Source organism: Ixodes scapularis, unplaced genomic scaffold, assembly GCF_016920785.2.
Source record: "Ixodes scapularis isolate PalLabHiFi unplaced genomic scaffold, ASM1692078v2 PGA_scaffold3__209_contigs__length_174095766, whole genome shotgun sequence".
Classification (NCBI taxonomy): Eukaryota; Metazoa; Arthropoda; class Arachnida; order Ixodida; family Ixodidae; genus Ixodes; species Ixodes scapularis.
This window is the reverse complement of record NW_024609868.1, coordinates 68,590,857-68,616,824: the sequence shown is the minus strand read 5'-3', so window position 1 is coordinate 68,616,824 and position 25,968 is coordinate 68,590,857. Positions and strand designations below refer to the sequence as shown.

At 42.4% G+C, this 25,968-nt stretch overlaps 1 protein-coding gene across 1 annotated transcript; it reads right to left on the bottom strand.

Annotated features, from left to right (window-relative positions):
- Positions 1–2,013: 2,013 nt before the first annotated feature.
- Positions 2,014–22,115, bottom strand: LOC120841601. The gene is made up of 7 exons (XM_042292758.1): positions 21,986–22,115; positions 13,777–13,985; positions 9,570–9,690; positions 7,181–7,268; positions 7,027–7,118; positions 3,256–3,432; positions 2,014–2,030 (listed from the first exon to the last, which is right to left on the bottom strand). Exons 1-7 carry the CDS (start codon positions 22,113–22,115, stop codon positions 2,014–2,016), a joined length of 834 nt encoding a protein of 277 aa, XP_042148692.1.
- Positions 22,116–25,968: the final 3,853 nt, after the last annotated feature.

Here is a 25,968-nt window from a genome sequence, read left to right as displayed (position 1 = left end):
AAACAAATTTAGTCATGTCTCGCTAATATGGACCCTTTTAGTATTGATACCCCGCTATATGGACACCATTTTCGGAGGCAAATTGGGACAATACCTGCATTTTTGTCTCTTTAATATGGGCAACTCAAATTACGGACAATTTTTGGGCGGAACGATGGTGTCCATATTAACGGCATATCACTGTATTTCGATTATTACAATATTTAGTCACAGCCCCTGAAAAAAAAAAAAAAGGTTTACAGCAAACGGAGAGAAATGTAAATAAATTTGGTTTCCACGGCCGACCTGGTAAGTCAAAACCTAGCACAACTAGCGACAAAAAAAAAGTGCATTTCTATGTTTTGCAGGCTATCAAGCTTTTAGGCGGAACGGGGAGCGTCCCAGCGTTAGTGTACCAAGCTCGTGGTTATCTCTTTTACTGTCTTCCTAAATATGTTTTTCAGCGTGGAGTAAGGAAGTCGCCCGGGGTAGAATTAAAACTATCCGATGATGTAGCACGGGGTTCAAATAAAATGCGATTATTCACGCAACTTTGAGCCCACTACCCGCGCAGCTTCCAAGCTTGGGTTGTGCTTGGCAATGTTCAAACACATCGGAGTAGGACGCACATCCTCGAAGCGCCCTACTCAACATGTTTGAACCTCGCCAAGCACAACCCAAGCTTGGAAGCTGCGCCTGTAGTGGGCTCGAAGTTCTATCATTGTTCCCATTTCATTTGAACCGCATGGTACATAGTTTTCTGCGTGTCGTTCTCAAAGCTACAAGTCCCACTCAAAAATGCCATCGAATAGATGTAAGACAGCTCAAGTTCTCGTTTTAAAAGACCCTTCAAAGAGGCATGCAACAGGGAGTTGAAGAAATGTTAGGAGTGTATACATTTCGCTGTCATGTTAAGTTTCATGAAGCGGACAAGGTAGGGAGAAGAAAATAAAAAAAGGGCAGTATAGACGTCATGGGGAAAACTCACACACAACTAGGTGAAAACTGGGAGCTGCAGTACATCTTATGCCACTCTTTTGTCGTTGAAACAAAAAATATTTATGGCGTCGTTGTTCTTGTTGTTTCTTGTGACGTAGACTTTCGTATGTACTGTTCAAATACTTCAACGCGTGGTGTTGTTTATACAACAACTCTAGTTTCAATGGCTAAAAAGGCTCAAATCTTACTCTTTTTTGCTTCAAAAAATGCGAACAAAAATTCTCATTCTATGTTAATAACAGCTGTTTGGCTTCTTTAAAAAAAGACCATACAGTGATCTAACTACGCTTATGTGGCATCACTTGGGGGTTTCCGTTTTAAAGGTAATGCCGATAATCTTGAAACTATGAATTACGCCGTTTTTATAGTATGCTCCGCTTGCAGCTAAGTCGATATGGCTGTGGAAGCTAGGTGCTTGTTGAACACGTCAGCCGTTGACTTTGCACCACGTGATCATGCTCTCTGCGCATACTCGGGCACAGAAGTCGGGGTTAGGCGATAAAAGGTAGTCGATTGATTGGACCGACGAAAATGCAGCTACCAACGCCTTACCAGGTTAGCGGTGACCGCAGTAAACAGTCATGTTTTGTAAACTAAGTTTGCACTGATTAACGACATGTTAAAAACTTGTATCTTAAACCGGGCTTAACACATGTGAAGCACCCTTGTGCTATCTAATTTGAATGAATCCCAGACTAATTTTGTGAATTTCTATTGCAAACAAGATGACTCACCTTAAAAAGAAGAAGGTGACTACACTCAAAAACCCATTGGGAATAAACATAAATATCACCGATTTACTCAGGCGGGTGGGCTCAATGATAGAATCTGAAAATTAAGCTTGATTACATTTTCGAACCAATATTTTGTTTTCAACAAGACAGCTTCTTTCTTGATCACGCGACGAAAATAGGCACTCAGTGGTTTACGTCTGAAAGTAAAGCCTAGCATTCTGTTATATGGATGCACATGTGCCTCAATAGAGTCTTATGGTATCTACATTGCAAGAGTATGGCGTTTAAGCATGCGTCTCAATCAGCATAATGTGCTTGCTGCAGTTAATATTGAATTAATCGAGATTATCATTTCTTTGTCGCTTGTTTGTTCAGCATGTCTGACTAGGCCTCAAAGCTTCATTCGGAAGTTTTTTGAGGCCCGGCCAAGCCATCGTCCGGTAAGGCCCTCGCCTTTTTGACGGTTGACTCTCCTCGCACAAGGTTACTCAAAAACACAGTGATGAGTTCAGTGTTTCTTTTTCCCTGCTGAGCGAATGATGACGCACATACCCGAACTATTCTTCTGTTCATGCAGCGCTTTCAGCCCGTCTAATATATCTCGTTTCTAATCATTCGTCTCAGCTTCGCAACAAATGAGCACACCGTCGTCAATACTGCACAAAGCCTGCCTCGCATATGCTAACACGGTAATAAGATTGCGGTTTTATCGGTGCCCACTTTTAAACTGGCCGATAGCCTCCGAGTGTGTTGGCTGCTTCTGAAGCTCGAGTTCTGCTTGTTTCCGCAAGGACTGAAAAAAAATTGCCATGATAATCAGTTTTGCCTACACTCATGGTACCTTGGCGTCTCAAAGCCTGCCTATAGTCCCAACGTTGCTCTGAATGTGTTTTTCGCAATCCGACCTGCAGGAGTTGCTCGGAGCTCGGGTACAATCGTGCGTCCCGCCGTTGTAAGCGGCAGCAACGCCAACAAACCGCCATTTTTTTTTTTTTTTTTGCGTTTGAAGAGGCTTTTGCGATGCGTTTATGTGTTTTCGATGGTCCCGAGATTACTACGGGACGACATTCGCCAGTTCCAGTAATTGATAAAATCTACATTAGATGTATTTTTCGTTCCTCTTATTATCGGATTGCCCTTCGCTCGCTGGCAGATTGAGGAGACGTGTGTAGTGGGATCGGGATGATCGCAACACTTTTCGACAGCGCAGGAAGGGAATAGCGAGTTTTAGTAGACCGTGTTTCCCGCTCCGCTAACCACCTCCGTTACCCGGAACTCTACAGCCAAGGCCATCGGCGCGCAGGCGCAGTGGCGGTTTCTTCGTAGCGGAGGGCTGGCGAAGCGGGAAACACGGTCTACTAAAACTCCCTAATATGTGCTCCCAATTCCCGGGACGTGCATAAAAAAAACTGTTAGCGCCGATTGTGACTTTACACGTTTTGTACAACGCTGTGCTCGGCTAAGCCCACTTTTAAAATGAGGATAGCTTCCGAGGGGTTTCCTTAAGGTAATGGAGCATTGATATTTGTTAAGCAGTACTTACGAAAGAATCCGAGGTTTGTAAGCAGGTAGGCGTGACCAAGCACCACCCAGAAAGCCATGATGACTTTCAGACCTGATATGAACTTGAGAGGCTCATTTTGCGGTTTCAGATCCGTATTCAGCAGGAATCTTGTATTGTCGATTGCCGAAAAAACGTGCAAAATGCGCACAGGCAGCGCTGCAAACAAAACATTGAGAAGTGACCGCGACTTGATGTAACTACACCACGTTGAAATAACGAATTGTATCTCTTAACTCTATGCAGTTTTTATGGTTTACGATTGCACAATTCTTGCTCTTGATTTTTAAATCTAGCTAAAAACGTCTAAAATAACGAATGTTATTTTAGTTTAAGATTGGCCCAATAGATATCTGGCTGAACTTGCAACTCCAATATTACAGCAAAACATTCGTTTTTGAGAATTAATTGCATTGTTAATTTTTCTTTTCTTGACCGGTCTTCTTAATAGATATACCGAAAACACAAACCAGCAATACTAAAAAAGTGATATCAGCGGTAAGGAAATGTTCAGTATTTTTACAGTAGATTCTAAGTGATTGGTACAAGGCGTTTTATATAGTAAAGTGAATGCAATAAAAACTAACTTTAGAACTCGCTCAGCAGAACAAAACAAATAAGCGACATAAACTCTCTTTTAAGTAACTGGAGGTCAACGTTCTGTGGCATTTGTCAAGACATGTGAAATACGCGTGTCCAGCTTTAATCAGCGCTTAAAATCGCGCATTACCACAAAACGTTGTCCTCCACCATAGACTGTCATCTCGTGCCAGCCGGTGACATCACGCAACTGGAAAGCGCGGTAAATGTTTATTGTGGCTTTTGACATTGCTCTTTGTACTTTTTTTGTCGTTTTCTCAATGGTTGTTTTGAGTTCAGAGCCACTAGATAGCATGCCGAAGGAGCAAAGCTCAGAACTCAGAAGTGATACATTTAATTGACAAACTAGGGCGGCTGCGCAAGCTTTGGTTTGTCAACCCGTATCCAAGTACACCGATAACCTTCCTTAAAATATTTGTTTTATAAATTTGCATATAAACAATAAGGTATTTTTGGTATTGTTAAATTTCGATAGTCAGTAATATGCCCCAAACTTGGTTCGACACATTATTAGACACATGTGAACCAGTGACCAAAATTAAAAGTCACAAATAAATTTTTTTTTTGGGGGGGAAACACTGTAATTTCTAAATCTGGTTTGACAGGTTAAAAGGCTCTACTTGCAGTACTAAAAACACTGAAAAGGAGCGGAATAATAACGCCTGTTATAAAGGCTACATCCATTAGATGCCATCAGAGCCGTATATACAGAGAGTCTTGTTATTCAGTGGGAAGTATAGGAGTCAAATGAGGAGACGCCAGTGACCGAAAGTGTGTTGGGCGTGTTCCAGGGCGTCTTTACAGATCCGAATGTGGCAAACCAGAAGCCGGAAATAGTATCCAGGTTGTGATCGCGAGAAACAAAATTAATAAGTGCCTCGGAGTAACTCTCGGTGACTGAAAATAGGGTATACGGGATGTTTCAATCACGGTCATCCAAGATCAAGGTGGAAGAGCGCGACTAGCGAATCGATAGACATAATATTGCCACGCGCGCAGCTGGCCAAGTGAGCGGCGCGGCCTTGGCCTAACGATTATACCCCTCTCCTTCCACGCAGAACGCCAGGGTTCGATTCCTGGCTGCGGGTACGCATTTTTGTGCACTCTAATGTATTGTTCTGGTCAATTCGAGAATCGTGTTGCTAATTCGAGGTTAGAATGTTCTACACCCGGAAACCTCTACGCTGATTGTTCCGCACGCCTAGGCGTGTACAAAAGGGGCTCCGCGTGGCAAGCCGGAGTCACCGCTCCTCCACACTGGAAGCGGATCCACGTTCGCAAAGCGGTGTCGAACGCGGTTGTATAAAGATCCAGTACAATTCCACGCGCACTCGATGACATCAAGTGCGCCTGCAATGGTATTGAATCTTTATACAACCGCGTTCGCAACCGCTTTCCGAACGCGGATCCGCTTCCAGGGTGAATGAGAGGTTACTCTCGTCCTAGCGTACGACCCTGCTGTTTGTTACGCCGCTATCGACGCCCTTGACGCTCTATTGTTATCTTCAGTTCTCTTTTCCTTTTTGGCACACGTTCGCCCCATTAAACGTTTCAGTTTCCCCAGTTATTTTTGTTTCACCTTGTCATTCGTGAGAATACGTATGCCAGGCGCCAAAGATGCCGCCCGGGCGGTCACACTCTGTTTGAGCAAAACAGAGTTCGAGCGGCACATTCGTTTCTTACATCTTACGCTTATTGACCAAACTCTCTGTATACACGGCTTCGTCCTTCCGTCCATTCTATGTTGTAATAAGACCCTTGCACCTGACACCACTTCCGGTTGGACTCGAAATCGAAACCAACATTCTGGTCTGCTATGAGTGCCTTGGCACCATGTTGGAGCCCTTTAGTGACTTATTGCGGCAGCAGTAGTGCCGTAGTGTAATAGAGCCGTCATTGTATAAGCTCATTTCAGAATATTTTCTTGTCCTAAACAATCGCAAAGAGGTTCCTCACCTGACACGAAATGTAGTCTTGCTTGCGGAAATATTATTTTCTAGCTTTCCCAATCGGCGGTCCCGATGAACCCATATCGCATATTTGTTTTGCTGCTTCTTTGTGCATGTTTAAGGTGACGCGTTAATATGCATAAAGAAGCATTGCCTGTAAAGTCTGTGCCTTGTTATTTTTGGTCTTAAGAGTTTTTAGTGCATTGGGGCCGTGTTCGGAACCCAACGCACGAAAAACATAGCATAACAGCGACGAATGCCTTTAACATGGTTGCCGGCGGTTTCCGGTGAGACTTACGAACCGGTAATAACGTTGCGTCATGGTCTGGTGCAAGAACCTTATAGGAAGGGGCCAGTGCAGCTTGTTCTCGATGTGTTACAAGAAGTTTAACAGGGTGGAATAAACACGCAAAAAAAAAACATGCTAGCAGGAACAAAAAAAATAAAATGAAGTGCAAAATAGTGTGATTTTGAGACTGCCTGATTGCTTGGAAGTTGTAAAACATGTAATGCCACCGCACTGGAGAGCGTGGGAAACTTTCACCTTCAGTTGTGGCATACTGCATTTTTTTTTTCAGTGACAATTTTGCATTTAAATGATAATAAATAACATGCAGGAAACAGAGAAGCCGAAGTGTTCCGAAAGTGTTGGTCTTTTCATTGGGGGTAGCTAAAAAAAAAACCAGTGTTCCTCTTGTTTAATGCTCGCAGGAATAACAATCGCCGAAAATGGAGCTACGAATGTATAAAATCTTTGGCCGACAGAAGCCCTCGCCTCCGCTTTAATTACATTTTTCCTAAAAAGCTCATTAGAGCTATTCTTACCACAAATAAGGCGATTTATATTGGGCCTGGTTTATCCGGGCTTCTAAATTATTTCAATATTTGTAAAAAAGTATAATGTTATCACCATTTCTTTTTTTCTCCGACCTCTCGGATTGACACACACAACTACGTCGTAAATACATTTTTTTCATGGTCGAAAATTCTTAAGAGAGCCCGAGCGAAGGCTTACTAACATGAATTGTCACAAAACGTGAATTCGGAAGTACTATAGCGGACAATATGAGCTGAAACAGTACTGCACGCTTATTCGACGCATCTTCCAGTCTTGGAAAGAGCTGTGAACAGACCAACTTCAATGTTCGCAACGCTGAAAACCAAGGAAAAAAAACTTCGATCAATGCTATAAAATTACGCGCACCTTGAACTTTCTTTGTACTTGCAGTCTTGATGAGATGCCAGTCCACAGCCGTGCCGATGGCGACGAGGACAAAGAACGCCCCAATAGTTGCGCTGCGATATAAAAATTTAAGTCGCAACACGATGTACCAACGTGTAGAAATATATGGTATTACATTGCAGCCGCTTGGAGCCTCGTTAGTGGCTTCGGGTCATCCGTTCTGCAGTCTGCCACGGTAGCATTTGCACCATAAATGCCCAGGACTGTAAAAGAAAAGACCTAACGTTATCTTTTGAAGTTTTGGAGGATGAGGCTTTTACGCGCCTCGATCAATGAAAAATTCTAAACGTGTACCTATCTGCTGCTATAGCAAACAACTGTATGTTTTCTTATTAGACAAAAAAAAAAAAAGCTAAACGACGCGGTTCATGCATCTGGAAAGGCCTAAAGAATCATCTTTTGACGCCATATTACCATAGGGATACTAAGCACAAATATTAATGTGACTATACTTAGAGGCTCCTTCTGAGAGGCGGAGCCTGGCAACTCCCGCGCATTTCATTTTAGCTCTGCAGCCAATGCGGCGAGAAACTGAGGATGAGGAGGAAACGAGAGATCGCGGTGGCGTCAAAATGCAAAGCTCTAGCTGGAATGATTAGCGGGTAGACCTAAAGCGAGCTGCCGTTGTCTGCACTGCACTGGTCGAAGTCATTCGACTGCGAGAGCCAAACGCCGGACACTGGCGTTCCGAGTTCTAACGCGTTCGACCAGTGCAGTAGAGACTGAGGTAACTAGCTTTTAGGTCTACCCGCTAATCAATCCAGCCAGAGCTTTGCGTTTTGACGCTAACGCGCGCTCTCGTTTCCTCCTCCTCCTCAGTTTTTCGCCGCATAGGATTGTGGTACGAGCCAATAGAAAACGCCGAAGAGCAAACCGCATAGAAAGCGTTAACATGGTAGCAGACCACGGCCCGCGTTTCATTAGTCTTTGTCCAGAGATGGGAAAAATACATGCAAATATGTATCGAAATACAAATACAAAATACTTCGTCAAAATGTATTTAATTACAAATCTAATTACATTTCCAAAAAAGCATTTAAGTACAAGATACAAATACAACCAAATGTATATGGTCTCCTCCAAATACTTTATCAAATACATTCCTCCAAATTTGCGTCAGCGACTTCAGGGCACCTGCAACGGGTTTCTATCTCATTTTAATTTTGCATCGCACACTCGGGAGTTAGTGTGCAAGGCTCTAGTAACGTAATAGAAATATAATCACAAAAAATGTAATCAGCTTGGATGTAATCGGTGAAAAAAGTACAGAGCTTCGAGCAGTTTTGCTTGTCGATTACATGTTGGTATAGACCAACAAAGAACCGAGACGACCAAGACGCGCAGCACTAGCTAGAGAATTTTTTATTGGTGCAACTCTCACCAGTTACGAAAATCTGGACGACCTGCGCATTTAGAATGTTCCAGGCAAAAATATGGATGGAAATCAGGCTGGAAAGCATCTCAAGTTGTCACAGGCACTTATTTAGCCAGTCTGCCTGTGAACGTCGATTTCGTCACTATTCTTGCCCTGGACTAGCACTGTAATCACGAACTCACTAAACGCTTGTGCTTGATTGAGAGACACTGCATTCGGTGCAGAACGTAGTTTCCTTCCTGCTCTGGACAGTGACAATAAATTTGAGGGATGTATTTTCGCCCACAAAATTGTATTTAATTACAATTGTATTTGAAATACCCACGTTTTAGTATTTAAATACACACGTCAAATACATTACCCAATTTGTAATTATATACAAATGCAAAATACACTATGTATTTAAAACACGTGTTTCAAATACTTGTATTTGAAGTACTACCCATCCCTGTCTCTGACTATACAAAGCATTTTTACTGGCAGACGTTCCTTCACTTTATTTGCAAGCTTGTACAGCACTGCAATACCCGGGCCTTAAAAAAACAAGAAAAAAATTCCGCACCTGTCGGTATAGTAACACTTCTTCCGTACTCCGCTTAACGCTATTAAGATCGACGACAACCGACGCTATAGGATCCCCTGGAGTCAATCAAGCCGCTCCAGGAAGGCATCGTCACGCGTCTCGTTGTTTCTGTGGCTATGGTATCAATGACTTAATTATTCGCGCAAAGAAAAAAAAACAAGGCGCCGGGTGGGGGTCGCATTACTGCTCGTAATTAGTTTAGTCAATACACAGATGGACAAGCCGAAAAACCCAGAGGTTCTTCGGACTGTCTACCTTTACACCCCGAAAATGTTGTTTTAAGCGCCTCTTAAAATGTTTCTTTTTGTGTGTGTGTGTGTGAAAACCTATAAGGGGTTAATTTTTAAGATCGTCTGGTTTTATACGAAATAGTTCTTGATCGCCCAGTTGCTGTTCGAGTGCGCCAGGGGAAGAAAGTGCTTGAAGCAAAACTGCTCTTCGCGAGGTGAAATAGCTCCTGGGGCATCAAAGGACGTTTCAAAAACTATTTTTATTTTTAGACTGTATTGTGATGTATTTTGGAGCTCAGTGACAAGTCAAACTCACCGGATCGAGCGAGGAAATTGAGGTCTTCCGTCGTGCAAAGGGAAGGCATGCAGATGCTTCCCCTATAGTCAGTGTTCATGAAATGCTCGGCGTTCCTCCTTTTTGTAGGATCGAAGCGACCCTAAAGTGCAAAATATTTGCGAACATCATTTCACTGAAGGAGTTGGCAGGGAGAAAGCTAACTCGAATTCTGCTTAAGCAGCATTTGGCCGAGTAACACTGCATGAAACTCGGCCACATTAAGAGCAAAAACGGCAGATCAATAATGTGTTTGTTCTTTTATATACAGGGTAAGTCAAAGGGATTGACGACTGTTTGAAAGTGAAAGGGCGGTATAAATCGGTCTCTAACTGTATCAAACTAAAAGGAATGCACAGAAATGACTGGCGAACGTGCACTATTCGTATAAAAGTTTCACGGAACAAACTTCCCCAAGTAAAACGTTCGAAATGAAGAGTTTGAAATCCCTGCCTACGGCGGCTATGTGGTAACCAAATATGTCTGAATGGCGCAACAGACGACAAATATCAGCAGTGCTCTCGGCGTCAAGGGAAGTGAAGGGAAGGGGGGGGGGGGGGAGGGGGGAGGCCGGCGTCGGCCACGAAGGCACTGAGTACCACATATTTCAGCTTCAGCATTGCTGGTGACGCCGCTTTTGTCTGTCTCTTGTTTTGAATGTTTCCGTCCTCGTTGAGGCGCCACACCCAGCCTAGGATTTTAGGGGAGCCCGCAAGTTTCTGCCGAATCTCCTTTCCAAAACCGTCGGCGCAACTCTTTCATTCTCTTGCCTTCACCATGCCAGAGAGCAAACTTCACTCGCTCGTTGGGAACTGAGCGGACCGTGAAGATGACTTCCGCCCATAAACAGCGCGAAGGAAATTTGCAGAAAAGAAAGAGACGCGGTAACAACTGGCGTAGGCAAAGCAGACGACGTGCAGCCAAAAATATTTTTGGAATAAAAGAAGAAAAAAAAAATGAGATAACACATTTGAACTGTTGTTCTCGTTTTACCTTCATTGTTTATGTTTGATTAGTAGAAAAAAAATATCCTGCACTGACAATTCCTGCTGACAAAGAAAGCATCGAAGCGCCGGTCGTGTCCGCCTGCGATGTGACGTGTCGACATCTGTCGGCTGTTACGCCAAACAGACGCCTTCAATTAGAAAGTGGCCACTGTAGGTACAGATAGCAATTTGTTTTAATTTATAACGTTTAAGTTAGGTAAGTTTGTTCAGTGGAATTTTGATCCCCTTAATACGCATTCTTCGGCCACCTTCGTGTAAAATATTAGCTCGATTCGTTCAAAAACCGATTTTTTAGGTCCTTTCAAACGGTCATTGATCTCTTTGACTCATACTGCTGTGTACCGAGCGGACCTTCGGCTGTAAAACGAGCCGGAGAAATCGGCGCTTGTACAATAAATGCTCAAATTTTCAAAGAATGTTCATTGAATAGGTCTGTTTACCGTGCGAAATTTCAAGGCGTAGTTGTGTTCCTGTAAAAATGAGAGCAAAGACCTTGCCATCGTCGAGTTTTTTCAAGTTCAAGGCGATGAGAAAATGAGGGAGAGGAGAATATCAGAGCGTGTAGTTACGTAAGGATGCCGAACTCTGATTGAAAGGATGCGTCTAACGTTCGGACGTTAGACTGTGCGAGGAGCAGACGACGCTCTGGTTCACTCTCATGGAGAGGGGAGGGTGGGTGGATACAAATGCAGGAAGCCTTTGCATCTACCCGCTGTCCTTCCAATCAGAGTTCGGTGTTCTGATGCCACCACACGCTTTCATTTTCTACTCTTTCTTCGTTTATCACCGCATATGTTATAAACCAAGATGCAATCCGCGCGTGTTTTTTTTTCCTTTTTTTTAAGAGCGAGCAGTAGTTTGTGAGCCAAAGCAGCATTTTTATGTTAATCGGATCTCTATCTGCAATAAGTGGGAAGCGACGACCTACATCAATAAGTTTTGAATGCACATATTACACACTTATTAAGATTGTTTTAACTTTTCATTGCGAATGGTGCGCATTAAATGATTTTATGCCCCAGAGACAATGACGCCATTTGCTTTGTCCTTGAAACTTCATTTTTTAATGGAATTACTTTCATTTTTTTTGTGCAATGATGACAGTCACATAACAAAATAATTATTGCTTAAAGAACACTTTTATTTAAAATAAATGTTTTGTCGGTGTAAGATCGTGCTTCATGCACCTAGTGTCCATGACATTCATATTAAAAATTGTACAAAAACACGGGACAAAAAGACAAAGAAGCACACGGGACAAGCGCTATCTGGAAACTAACATTTATTAAAAGCTTGTAACTCTGCTATCGCTGTGCACGCTTCGTAATCTCATCTCAACAGCAACCCGGTGTACCGCCAAATCAGTATATATAGCCCGCCGAGTGTCTTTCCAAAAAGTTAGCAAAACAGCTACATCACCCCGCCGCATAACCCGAACAAAGAAAGGAAAACGCGCCGTGTTAATATTTACAAGCTAAAGAGTGTTAATGAATCTGTACTCTTTAAGTTGCATATACACCGATGCAACGCTAATGCAAACGTCTTCGTCACAAGCATGCATTTTCGCCGCCCTCCAGCATCCCTCTTCCTAACCTTCCTTTGTTGCGTCCCTCCACCTGAGCACCGCACAGCATGGGTCAACGTCCACACGTTATAAAATGCCCTGGCAAATGAGAACCGTAATTGTTGCCAAGAGAAGCCGCATGCTTTCTAAGTCTAACATTTAAGCAACGTCCCGTCTGGCCTATGTAAACACGACCACAAGTAAAAAGAATCCTGTAAACCACCTCAGTGGCACAAGGCACAAACTTTGTGACGTGTTTCTTGCCCTGCAAGCAGGTTTCTTCACTCTCGGCCCGCTCACCATTGCGCACATTTTAAACAATCTGCACCCGGCAGTAAAACAACGTCCATGTCGAACTTGGATGCTATCTTTTTCAGAATTTGCGACACTTTATGATTGTAGGGTAACACTACGAAATTCTTTGGTCTCCTCTTAAGTGCAATGGTTAAGGTTTTTAACTTTTTCAGAAGGGATTCCGCAACTCCCTGTGTTAGAACTGAGGGAAAACCAGAGTGGTTCCAAGCGGCGGGTCTGGAGGTCAAAACTATCACTAAATACATGCGGACAGGACTTCACCAGTGCCGACCAAAGGTACAGCGAGGCGACTCCCCTCTTTATCAATTTAGAGTGGGCTGAGCAAAACGTCAAAAAGGCATTTTTTTTGTGCGTGCTCTGTACGTCCAGCACACAAGGTCAAGGGAGTTAAAAGATAATGGGACATCTAAAAATTAAAAAAAAAAATTAAAACGGAAGTTTGAAGTTAAAATGTGAACGCTTAGAACTTCTGCTAAAAACCTCCAGAATAGTCGGGCCACTGGTGATTACCCCGTTTAAGAAAACACCATAGGACTGTGCAGACAATTATACGTTTGGTTACTTCGACACTAGCTGGATAGAAGCTTACTTTGAAACAACCCCGATGCTAGCTTTCAAGAGATGGTTTTTAGCGAGTTGCGTCAAAATGCAAATACATTTTTGGACGTCATGCTAGGCTCTTTAATCGTGTCCTTCAATGCTATACTTTGTTCCCGGTTTTTTACGTTATTGTTTCATGTTGTTGTGCTCCCGCCCACGACTCTGCACATCACAAAATGTTTCTAATCAAAAATGTATCGGGCAAGAAAACAACATCAACGCACGCTTTACCTTAATGAAACACCGAATAAAGTGAGCCTTGTGACCACACCACCACGCCGTCAGTTGTGAGTCTAACACAACTTTTCAGTTTATTGAGCTTATAAATAGATGTTTATTTACAAAGAAAATCGGCAAATGTGTTTTTTTTTTAAATATCGGTATTTTTTCGATAACCTCTTTCAAGCGGGTGCTAAAGAGGGTGATTATCGATGAAAAAATCTCACGAAGCGCTTGAAGTGCAAGCTAAGGCTTTGGACAAAACAGTCATAAAAACTGGAGAAAAATTATCCAGATGTTGGTGATGTTTGGTTTTGACGTATTTTGTATTTTTGACGCTGACGAATATATATCGGTGTTTTGGGGGTTTTAATATATGTTTTTTTGTTTTTTTTAGGCTCACACAAACGGATTTTTGTTGTTATTTTTAGGCTAACACCGCAAAGACGTACGGCCTACATTTAGATTTATATCGTACCCTTACCGTAAGCTCTCCAATTTCCTGAAATCTGGCGGTGAGGCTTTCGAGGGCGCCTGGGGGTGGTTTCAGGAATATGGAGCAGTACTGTCCTTTGAAGTAAAGCTCTCCATCCGACGAGCGCACCCTCGTTTGGAGACACTGCTCGTACCCTCCAAAGTTCACGAACGCTCCATCCAGCATGTTCGAAGGTATCAGTCCGTTAGCCAGGGCCACTGAAAACCAAATATTACATCTTCGGTTAAGAGTTCTAAATTGCTACCTAGTCGAGTAACCACTAGGAAAAAACAAAGTACATATAAAAGCTCCAACCTTAAAATAATTATTATGTCTGTCTAATTTTTATGGCTGCCTCTATTAAATGCCTGGTAGAACGAAAATTGACATGAAAATTAACTTTACAGAGGGGATGAACCGAAGCAACCTTATATGAAAGAGGAAAAAAGAATCACGAGCCTCTTTTTGCTTAAACAAACACGAAAGAGAATATTTCTATAGCCGATATTTAAAGTCTTAATAAATACGCTGTGGAAGAACTTTAGGGAAATCTTTGAAAAACGCGCGTAGCGCCGCTAGCGGAGGAGCTAGCGTTCAACAGTGAGGCGCGTCTTTTCGCATGCGAAACTGTGGCGGGGGAAGCGCGCACGGCTGGAAATTTTGTGTTTTGAGTCGATACGTTGAGGGTGACGTTGCATGAGTGCTGGGGCAGACCTAGGAAGGGCATTTAGACGTTCTAAGCTTCGTATATATTGAGTTTGATACGTTATTAGGGTTAATTTTTCTATTTGCAGTCGAAAAACGGGTTTCAGCAATTTTCCGAAAAGCAAGGCGGCCGCCACCATAATTGCTCTCAGTGGGAAGTTTGATTCGCTCGTCGCTGTAAACAAACCCGAAGGAAAAATCCATCAATGTAACCCTGTTTGGCAATCAATGTTTTCTAGTGGACCGCTGACTGTGCCTGACTGTACGTCAAGCATGTCAGATTGGCCAACAAGTTACTCTGACCGACAGTCAAACTCCAGTCAGACTCCACTTGTCGGCTTTCTGATGGTTTCCTGGTGGCAGTCGGCCGCCGCGAAATGCCATCAAGATGTCTTGGTGGCGATTCTGACTGTGCATCGATTGTCTCTGACTGTACGTCAAAAAGCTTTGACGTGCAGACAGACGTACGGTCAAAGGACGTAAAGTTCGTTCGGATACCACTATTTCGTCAAATCTATGAATACGAAAAATAATCTATGCACAAGAAAGCGATTTCGGGACGTGAGCCCATAAAACCGCTGATGTTAGAGATATGACACGCAGCCGACCGACAACTTTGATCAGAAGCCCGCCGAAACGCCGAACACGCCACTTCGCTTCGCCCATAGGGGCTTCGCCGAGCTTTCATGAACGATCGCTCTCGACTCGTTTTGTTTGCCCGCTTGCTCCAACCTGTCGATCCTGCCCGGGCTCTACAATGTCTTATGTTTTAGTAGAATTTCTACTCGACAAGACCCAGCCTGTTGTGAGTTCCGACGATGTAAGGTACCTTAGCGGTGTAGTTGAAGACGACAAGGTGTACCAGGTCTACTGGGCCGGAGACGCGCGAACAAAAGGATCGTTCTACGACGCGAAAGTACTCAACATGGCAGGTGAGTAGAACTGAAGAACGGCGAGTGATGTACGAGTGCTTTGCATAACGTGCTGAAGGCTTAACTGCATTTGCAGCCGAAGCATCTCGTATAAAACGAATGGTCAAATCGAGTTTTTTCAAAGCGATGGCATGGCATCGGGTTTAAGGTGTCCGATTTGTACGCAAGTGGTCGCGGGTTCGATCCGCGGTGATTCTGTTTATTTTTTTTATTTTTTTTTGAACATTTTGTTTTATTGAGGCATTTGGCGATGTTTATGAGTGCGTATAGCTTTATTCTTATATAAATGCTGCCCTTGTTGATGAAATTCCCTTGGCAGTGGCAGTCAGACGTCATCTGATGGACCATCAGATGACGTCTGATGGTCCATCACGTTCCACCAAAGCTGCTGACTGGCAGTCAGTGTCCCAAATTACGTATCTTGATGGAATTTTCAATAGGGAAGGACTGCTGGGACGATTATATTTGGAGGCGAGTGATACGTTCACCAAAGAAAAGTGTGTTCACCACTGTCTCAGTATAAAATTTATTTCGCTCGTCGCTAGAATAGTAAAACTGTCTGGACAATGATTTTTGGAGGCGAGTGAGATGTTTACTTAGTTTGTGCACAAAGTGTGCCAAGTTTCATTAAGACAGCATGTGTGAAAGTTATGTTTCGAACAAACCATAGAAATAAAGCTGTACGGGATATCCAATATTGGGCCCAAAATGTTGTGTTATAACCGGGCTGTGCGAAGGGTAGATTTGGACACATAGGTTGTTGGACATGACCGTAACTTTACACAGAACTTATACTAAAAATAGTTGGCATAGGGAAACCAGGTTGAAATTTGATTTGGTCGGCGTAACTTAATGGCAACCGGTTTTGACCGTTAAAGGGCTGTCAAGAAAATACCACTAGTCGTGGGAGGTGTAGACTTTACAGGTAGAAAGGTACGAGGAAGGTACTTCCAACTGAAGCAACTTTACGAAAGATGGTTCCAAAGCTGAGAAAACAGTGTCGTCGGCCAGCACATGGTTTGGCCGTGAAAGGCTTTTGCGATCAGCAGTTGTGTGATAACCTGGTTGTGCGAGGTGCTGATTTTCGACACTCAGGTACTTTGACATACGCGTAACTTGACAAAACATTTATTATACCTAAAAGAGGTGGCCTACGTTAACCAGGTTTAAATGTTTTGGGCTCCGTAACTAAATGGAAACCGGTTTAGACTGTCAAAGGCTGTCAAGAGAATTCCACTCATCGTGGGAGGTGCACTCCGAATTTTGAAAAATGTGCTGTAAGAGGAAGAAATCGGGACCCGCTGACCAGAGGGATAATAGAAACTAAAAAAAATAGCGCTTCTCGCTGACAAGTGTGTTAGTAGTCCGTCCTTAACGCTGTCTCAAAAAGAGCTCGAATATTTATCCTGATGATTGCGGTGAGGAGCAAGAAGCAAATTTTGAAGTGTTCCCTGTTTTCGTGCTTTTGTGCTGGTCATGGAGATTGGGAATGTCAACCCAATGACAAGAACAAAAAGTAACAAGATACAAAACGAGTTGCAAGTCAGCGCGTGTGTTTTTCCCTTTGTGTGTCAGTGTGTGTGACTGATATTGCGCTGTTAACCTTAGAAAGTAGAGACTGCTTGCTATACTGGTACGAAAATATCATCGACACATATGATGGGGACGAAACCTCTTTGGAGGGCATTCCTCCAACGAAATTCGCACTGCATTCCCGCGAGTGTGGGATGGCATTTGAGTTAATCCCATCGGCGCTAAATTTGTAGGCGTTAATGGTACGAAAACAAACACAGAGTCCAAAGCGGCAGTGTAGATTATGTCAGCCGTGCCGACACAGTGACAGACATGATCGGGAGACCAAATTTCTCACGTCGTACAGCACGAGTCCAACCTTATCGGTGTCTCACAAAACATCGGCGAGGTGTGTGTTAAAGAAAAGTTACGAGCCTCTTTTCGCTAAAACAAAAGTGAAAGAGAATATATCTATAGCCGATATTCATAGTCATAACAAATACACCGCTTTATACACCTATCATAAGCTATGCGAAGGATTATTTTTCTCAGCGTGTTTTCGATAGCGAGTTCCGTATTTCGAATGTAAATTCAAGTCGCGACTTTACTAATGACTTGAAAAATTTAATCAAGGTATAAGGTTCCTAAAATTAAAAGAGAAGCGTGAAACAACTCACAATGTTCTCATGGCGATACCCATAATATAATATACATGATTTTTTAATGTTCAGGCCCTGTCTATGCACACTCCAAGATCTTCCGCAAAAGAGACGTGCTGCAAGGTATTCCATCAAGATTATTTGTATAGTCAACAATAGTATGACGTCTTGACAACGAAGGCTTTTTTTTTGTAGAGTTCAGCAATAACTACTGACTCCGTTTGCCCCTCAGATGCATACGCGAAACATGGGATTGTAGTATGTTGCAGTATTCTGGGAATTTAATTATTTTAAACAACGTAATATCGTAGGTAAAAAGAAAAAGTATTTCAGAACTTTCAACACACGACACTTTATCATTTGTAAAACTTAAAAATAAAAGAGGGCTTGGGACCGATCCCTGAGGGAGATTAGACGTTGAAATAAAGCTGTGGGAGAAACTGTCCCCAACGCGAACAGTGTTATTGCAAAATACCAAATAGCTCTTAAAGAAAATTATCTGACCCAGGAAAAAGACCATATAGAAATAGCTTGTGCAAGAGTAGTTTGTGACAGATATTGTCAGGCGTTTTGGTCATATAAAAAATATTGCATCAACAGGTCCCCTCTTCGTGAATAATGGCGCGCCATAATCGAAAAAGTACGCAGATTTGTCTTCACAGACCGACCACTTAAGGATCCATGCTGTTATGGTGTTACGTTTTGACGAAAATAAAAAAAAAGCCACAAGTATGAACAAGAAACTAAGAAATCGTAGCAAATTCACAAAGCCAGGAAACAGGATCATAATTAGTAAGAAAAAAGGCATCACCGTTTTTTTTTTTAATTTGAAGAGATGAAAGGTTGAAAATGTGTTTTGGATAGGAATGAATCTGCATCATCTATTGATAATACTCTGTATGCCATCCAGGTTGTCGAACTGTAACCTGACCTGAACCACTAGTTTTTCTCGAACTGGAATAAAACCCGAACCTAACTGGCTGCCATACTCTTGGAACTGAACCCGAACCAGAGCAAAACGAAAGAACCGTTCCAAACCGTTTCGCGACAACTCACAATTCATTAACAAATAAAGGGGAGGAAGTGCTGTGCGCGGGAAGACGTAACTCTCTGGTCTGAATCACGGAAGCACAGAACTGAGGTTCTCGTAATTTCAAAGGTAATATAACCACCCTTGCACTTTCTCACTCATTATTTGTTTGTGACTTGTTGCCGTCGTGATGTTTGCAGCGCGTATTTCTGCTAAAATAATACTGTAAATAAGAAAAAAAAACTTGATTACGATAAGGAGATTACAAGATGCATTTTCCTAAAAGAATGAAAACTAATTACAGCAATATTAACGGTCTGAACTAATTTGACGTTTCCTGAAAAAGTTGCTCTAAGCTGGCTTTTAGGCACAGTGATGAGTCTCTTTTTAGGAAAGCCTAAAGGAGTCTCATGCCATTAATACTGCTTTAATTAATTATCTGTTGGGGGAAAGAAAAGGCTCGTAATCAGGATGTTTACATTTTTGTTTTGCAGCGTATTTTTAAGACATAAGCAAGGCATTTCTACGCCACAAATCTCTTTTAGGACGAAAGCCTTACTTGACCCATTGATTGAAAAAACGGAGTCTTTGTGCACGAAAGATGGCCATAAAAATACGTCGTCAAGTACGCGCAGTCGAATGCTGAAGGACGACGCTGTCTATGGCATCATCCTTGAGATCGTTCTAGAGGTCCACCTAGGTGTCATCCTTGAGGTCGTCCTAGAGGTCGTCCTAGACGTCGTCCTCTAGGCGTCGTTCTTTACGTCGTTCTAGACGTCGTCCTTGACGTTGTCTTAGGGGCCGTCCTAAAAGTCGTCCAAGACGTCATGATTGTTGAGATCACCGGACACGTCATCCTCTACGTCATCCTAGACGCCTTCCTTGACGTCGTCCTCGGCTTCGTCGCAGAGGTCGTCCTAGACGCCTTACTCGGCGTCCATGTTTAGGACGTCGCCCTCGACATCGTCATATGCGTCGTCCTAGACTTTGGTACGTGTAGGAAGATTACTCGAAAATATTTCTCCCGCGGGACTATAATTATTTCATCTTCCTACACGTAAGCAGTCTTAAGTGTACTCCTATTTTTTTGTAAAGCATTCGCCGCGTACCGTTAGAGATTATCGATTCCTTTTATTGCTGTTGTTTCGTAAGAAAATTATTGTATAGCTGTCTTTGATATCATAAAATGGGAGGGAAATCTCGTAAGGATTCCATTTTCTATCCTTCTTGTACTTCTTCAAACAATTTAATCAATATTAAACATTTGGCTTCAAGCTAAGCCGTTATCGAACCGGTTCAAGCAGGTTTGAAACGTTATTTTCTTTTTCGTTTCGGAGTTGAGCCAGAACCGAATCACATGATTTCAACGGATCACATTTTGGATTTATTAAGTCTAAGTCCGTTGAAACAAACTTGGTAGACAAGTTTAGTTATGTTTGTCCTATTGTCGCTAACTGTTGGCAGGAAGACGCCATCTATTTTGACCTGAGCAAGGCACTTGACGTTGTGAACTATGACCTAATACTTTACAAACTGTCAGAGTGTGGAATTTCCTTGCCTCCATACCTCTGGTTCATATCTGTCCGGGCGCATTAGCAGAGTTTGTGTCAGAGGTGCGTCATCGAAATTATACATATGACCTTCTGGTGTTCCGCAGTGTTCATCTCTGGGACCTTTGCTGTTGAATATTTTTGTTAATGACTTCTATCGTTGTATAAAACATTCTAAGTTGCTCCAGTTCGCGAATGACATTAAGAGAGATCTACAGACACATCAAATCTGATGCTGATTACGAACGTTTGCAAAAAAAAAAGTAAAAAAAAAACATTTGCAATATCGTTATGGTGTGACATGCAAAACTTGGGTTTAAATAAAAAAAAGCGTATCATTTTTTTATTGCGCAAGAAATGTGTTATCACTTCTTTGTATGGGTTAGATAATGAACCATTACGTCGAGTGGATTGTGTGCGGGATTTGGGTGTCTGTTGAATTCACCCTTACCTTTAATGGACATTTGTCAAATTTAGTCAGTTCATGCTTGCGATTTTTAGGCTTGTTTTCGAGAATAACCCGTTATTTCAAGGAGCCGTCGTGCCTTGTTAGGTTTTATACCTCTATTTGCATTCAGAACTTCAGTTCGGCTCCGTGTTCTGGAACTGTCTGAGTGTGGCAGTCTGGGAGAGGTTAGAACATGTTCAGAGGAAGTTGTCACGCATTGTGTACGACCGTTATTACGGTCGCCGGGTTTGTTTGTTTTTTGTCACGAGTTAATGTTACACAGGATGAATTTGCAGACATGGTAGCTCGGCTAAAGCTTCGAGACTGTGTTTTAGGGGCGAAGCTCCTTAGGGGCTAGCCATGTCCCTATGTCCGTCCGCCGTCCGGCGTGCCCCTGCTCGCGAGCTCACGAGCAGGAGCTCACGAGCTCTTGCTCGTGCGTTCAGCAGCGAGAGCAAGAAAAAAAAAAGAAAAAGAAGAAAAAAAAAAATAGGTGGTTCCGAGTTGCCATCCCATCTGTCTTCTTACAAAAAGAAAAAGAAAACCACACATTCTTCTACTGACATGAATGAAAACGCCACCATCAGCACTACCTATGACCAAAATCAGTATCATCAGCTCCACCCGAGCTTCGCCCCAATCAACATCATTCACCATGTGGAGATGCGGTAATTTTTTGCACAAAGCCATACATAGAATATTAAGTTGTTCTGAACTTGTGCCTCTGGTCTTTTTATCTGCTCCACGCGTGAGCGTTCGCAAACCCAACACTTCTATGTGCGAGGCCTATGCTCGCATTCTCCAATCTTGCGTATTCAAAGTAGTTTTAATACACTAAGCGCGGAGGTCGATATCTTCGACAGCGAACGCTCATTTAAAATGCCCTAAGCATTGAGCTATATCAAGGCCAGTGTTTTTTGTAGATTTGTGTTATTTTGTTGTTTTAGTTTGTTTTAAGATTATTTATGTGTACCAGCATTTAAGCTTCGGCTGTTTCAGGACACAAGAGAGAAGGAATAAAGAATAAATAACAAAACTGTCTGAACCGTAACCCGAACCGTAAGCGAAAGGGGTTTCAGTTTGACACCCTGATGCCATCAACACCACTTGAAATCTTTGACTTCAGTTTTTTTACCGCATAAGCTGTTTCGTCAAAATCTACACGCGCAGAAGGCATAATCTCATGACGACTAAATAAACCGTAGAAATTTTGAGAAAAAAAAATTAAGTCCATTATAAAACGATAAGAAAAATAGTCGGCGAAAACTATCTTTCCACCCCGTTTGTAGTATACTGAACCTCACCCTCCACAAAGCTTGAGACTATTTAAAGAAATTCCTCATTAACACACACGAAATAGTAGACGCACTCTTGCAACTTACTTCGTATAGCCCATGCTTTCTGTTGCTGAAGTCCCACGAACGTCTTGAACAATCCAGCCGAACAGGGACCTGAGAGCCCAGGTCTCGTGATGATATCCGAAATGAGGGGCATTGCCGTTTTTACGACCATTTTCATAATTTGGTTGAGGTCATCTTTGTAGCTTCTTGTGGTACTCTCTTCCTCCCTTGTCGAACATTCCACGGATGTGAATGACAAGATCAACAACGTCAGCAGCATCAACCATGGTGCGAAATTCATTGCAAGGTAACGAACTTCACGGTGTTTTCATGAAAAAACGGCTGTCCACATATACAACATATGCAACCGAGGATTCTGCAAAGACGCTGGTGTCAAGAACTGACTTCAACCTTTCTGTTTCAGCGAACCAAAATCGTCCGACGAGGAAAGCACTAAAAGAAAGAAAGAGTAAGAAGGAAAAAAAAAACACGTTGATACAAAAAAATTCCACTATCAGAATCCGTTCACAGCGTTTTTTTAAGCTATATTCGTTCCTCCTTCTTGTGATGTAACATGCTATACTGTTACGATTGCATCCCCATTCACAAACGTGTTTTCAGTGACACGATGTCGAAAGAGGTTTCTTTTTTCTGGCACTTCTCCACGGGGATTCATTAAAAGCGCGCCTGTGTAACATCTCTCGTATGTAATTCCCCCGTGGTGACTCCGTTGCCAACGTATGTTATGCGCCACTTTTGTTCTAGGTGTGGCTGGATCTTTGAAACTCATGTGGCTAATTATGACTTGATGTATTTGGACACAATATCAGCAGTTGAAAGTTTTTTTTATTATCTTTGATAACGCACCTTAAACGAAAGTTTAATAAATACCGTTTATATTGCTACAAATAATGATAATAATATTCAATCAATCAGTCAGTGTTTAATAAAGTGTCCAGGAACAACCAATCGGTCTTAGTGCTGGCACACTTAAAAACAACTTGCAAAACACACACAGACAAACAACATGCACATGAGTGCAGTAGAGGAACGTAGTTCACCAGTCTCAGAAAAAATATTAACAAGTAAGAAAGACACTCAAATCAACAAGGGGAATCAAAAACACAAAACAGACACACCCCCAAGTGTGAGAGCAAAATTAAAATACTTGGATATCGTACTACAAACATCAGCCCTTCAACGGATCAGTCCTTTTCTTGCAAGAGGAAGTTTCGAACAGCGTTTCCGAACTTTCTCCCGCATGAGTTAAAAATATCAAATGTATCAAAATAGTGGTTATAACACTCAGCCGATCTTCGGATCTGGTTTAAGAGGCCGAAATGTTGAGCTAAATAAAAAGATTATTGGAGCCGTGTAGGCACACGTGGAACCCCAAGGCTCACTTCTGACAAAAGGCTGCGAGAGTTCATCGAGCCGTGCAGGGTCTTAAACAAAAACAACGGATCTGCCTTCACCCGACGCTGCTGCAGGCTCAACAAGTTGACGAGTTGCGAGTTACACCCAGCGTTCAAACAAGGATTACATTTCTCAAGGTTTAGAGATAGAAATAAATTTGTTTTGGACTCGCTCGACAGATAAACTGTTAGTTGTGGAAATACCGTTCCAAATAACCGAGGCATATTCTAGCTGGAATCTAACTAAAGAACAGTACAGCGTGAAAAATGCGGACGTGCTTTTGAATTCCTTCGTTATACAAGACGCGGCACCTAACGTGCGCAAGGCCGATTGAACCACTTTGGTAACATGAGTGTCAAATCTTAGGGTCGAATCAAAAACAGCTCCAAGGTCTCTCAGTTCACTTACACATGACAGCAGTTTGGTATGATAACTATATGGAAAAAATATATCGTGGATCTTGCCAGAATATGTCATTACTTTAGTTTTACAATGTTTCTAATGGAGGTCATTGCCTAAAAACCAATGACCGAAGGAATATGCGTCATTTTGAAGCGCAATGCAATCCCCTAAGGTCGATGTTTTCTTGTTTTTTTTTTGTGTGTGTAAAGGTTTATATCATCAGCGTACTGCAGAAATGAAGAATTTTATATAACTTGAGAGACATCATTTACAAAACAATATTAAAACGGAGGGGGCTCGTGACAGATCCCGGAGGCTCTCCAGAGCTTGCCTTTTAGAAGGGCGAGATAGTATTGTTGACGCAGCCGTAGGCTTGCCTATCAGACAGTTAGCTTTTTTAACAAATCGTATACCGAACCACATACGCCGTATGAGAAAAGCTTGTTTAAGAGGATGTTGTGGTTGACTTTGTCGAAGGCCTTACTCAGGTCGAAACAATAAATGTCAAGCTGATCTGCCCGACATGAAGCCGTGCTGATTAGGAATTACTATACTACGAAACTTGGAAGAGAGGAATTGATAGATTACCCTTTCAAAGAGTCTTAATAGGTGGGAACAGCGCAGGAAAAACCGACGAAGGACGAGTAGAAGAAGTGCACAGACACAGCGCTGTTCGTACTCGTCCTTCGTCGGTTTTTCCTGCGCTGTTCCCACCTATTAAGATGCTTAACCAACTCGCCCAACTCTCTGCCGTGTTGAACCTTTCAAAGAGTTTGGAAAAAGAATAGTGAAGAGAAATCGGTCTGTAATTAAGAACACCACCTCTATTTCCAGATTTCAGGACCGGAACAACCACTGCCACTTTCCAGAGGTCAGGGAATATTCCTGGCGTCAATGAGTTGTTAACAATTGTGCATAATATAGGCGTAAATAATTCATGATAACCCTTAACAATCGCAGCGGGTATCCCGTCATGAACTGCCAACAATGTGGGTCTCTTTTTCATAATACATAGCCTAACACATTCCTCATCGAACACTACAGGACCTAATGAGTCACCAAACCCGTCCGAGTGAGGCAATATAGTTGAAGAGCAGTTATTATTATTATTATTATTATTATTATTATTATTATTATTATTATTATTATTATTATTATTATTATTATCGTAGACTGACACAAAGTGATCCGCGAACAACTCAGACATGCCCTTCGCACTGTCACTATGATGATTCAAGACGATCTTGAACTCAATATTCTTCCCTAAGCTCGATTTAGCGTACCTCCAAAATTTCTTAGGATTTTTAACGAGATTTGTTTCTGACGACTCACAATGCGCATGGCGTTCACAGTTTAAAATTTTCTTACATCGCTTTCTGTAAATTTGAAATTCAACTTTCGACTTTGAAAGACCACTTTTTTTAAACCTCCTGAGCAAGAAATTTTTCTGTTTTGAAAGGTTTCTGAGCTCACAAGAGAACCATGTTGGGAAGCGGGATTTTTTCAATGTTTTGAGAGGGATATATATGTCCATGGCCTCCTGAACAACACTTGTGCATGGTCGTGGACATCAGACGACTCCAAGGTAGAAGCCCAGTCAACACCCGACAGATGGTGATGTATTCCAGTGTAGTCCCTCGTTGCATATTTATAGGATCTGTGTGGCGAAGGACCATTAGAGGGACCGAGGATCGGAGGATCAAAAAACAGAAAGAACTACATCGAGAGCAGGGTGATATCTATCGTCAGGAGCCGTACAAAGTTCACTTCGAGCTACACCTATTCCATCTGTGTTTGAAAAGTATAAATCTAAAGCATTACCTTGGTCGTTTGGAATGTTATTGTGCTGTCTAAGATCTAAAAAAGAAGTAAAGTTGAGGACATAGTTACACTCGTGTTTACAATAAAATTTGTCAGTAAGGACATTGAACTGCGTTCAGTTAATACCTGGAGCGTCAAAATCTCCCAAGATTAAGATATTGCTTCCCTTGAGACACTCATAGTATTTTCAATGTCAGCGAAACATCTTTGGAAATCATCTGGTGTCGTCTGAGGAGGAAGGTAAAACAGAACTATTAAAATGCGTTCTCTCCTAGAACACTCATTTTCCACCCACAGAGACTGGGGTCCTGACGTCTTCGTGAACTATATTGTCTGTTAACTGCAACCAATACACCGCGTCCTACTCGGCCCCGGGAAGAGAAATC

Bases quoted from the DNA above. Each gene is read 5' to 3' on its own strand.
- LOC120841601 (XM_042292758.1), bottom strand. From the start codon at position 22,115: ATGGTCGTAAAAACGGCAATGCCCCTCATTTCGGATATCATCACGAGA. The intron at 7,269-9,569 runs GTGAGTTTGACT...TTTCTTTTACAG, and splicing joins CAATTTCCTCGCTCGATCCG to TCCTGGGCATTTATGGTGCA. The intron at 7,119-7,180 runs GTAATACCATAT...TTTATATCGCAG, and splicing joins AGGCTCCAAGCGGCTGCAAT to CGCAACTATTGGGGCGTTCT.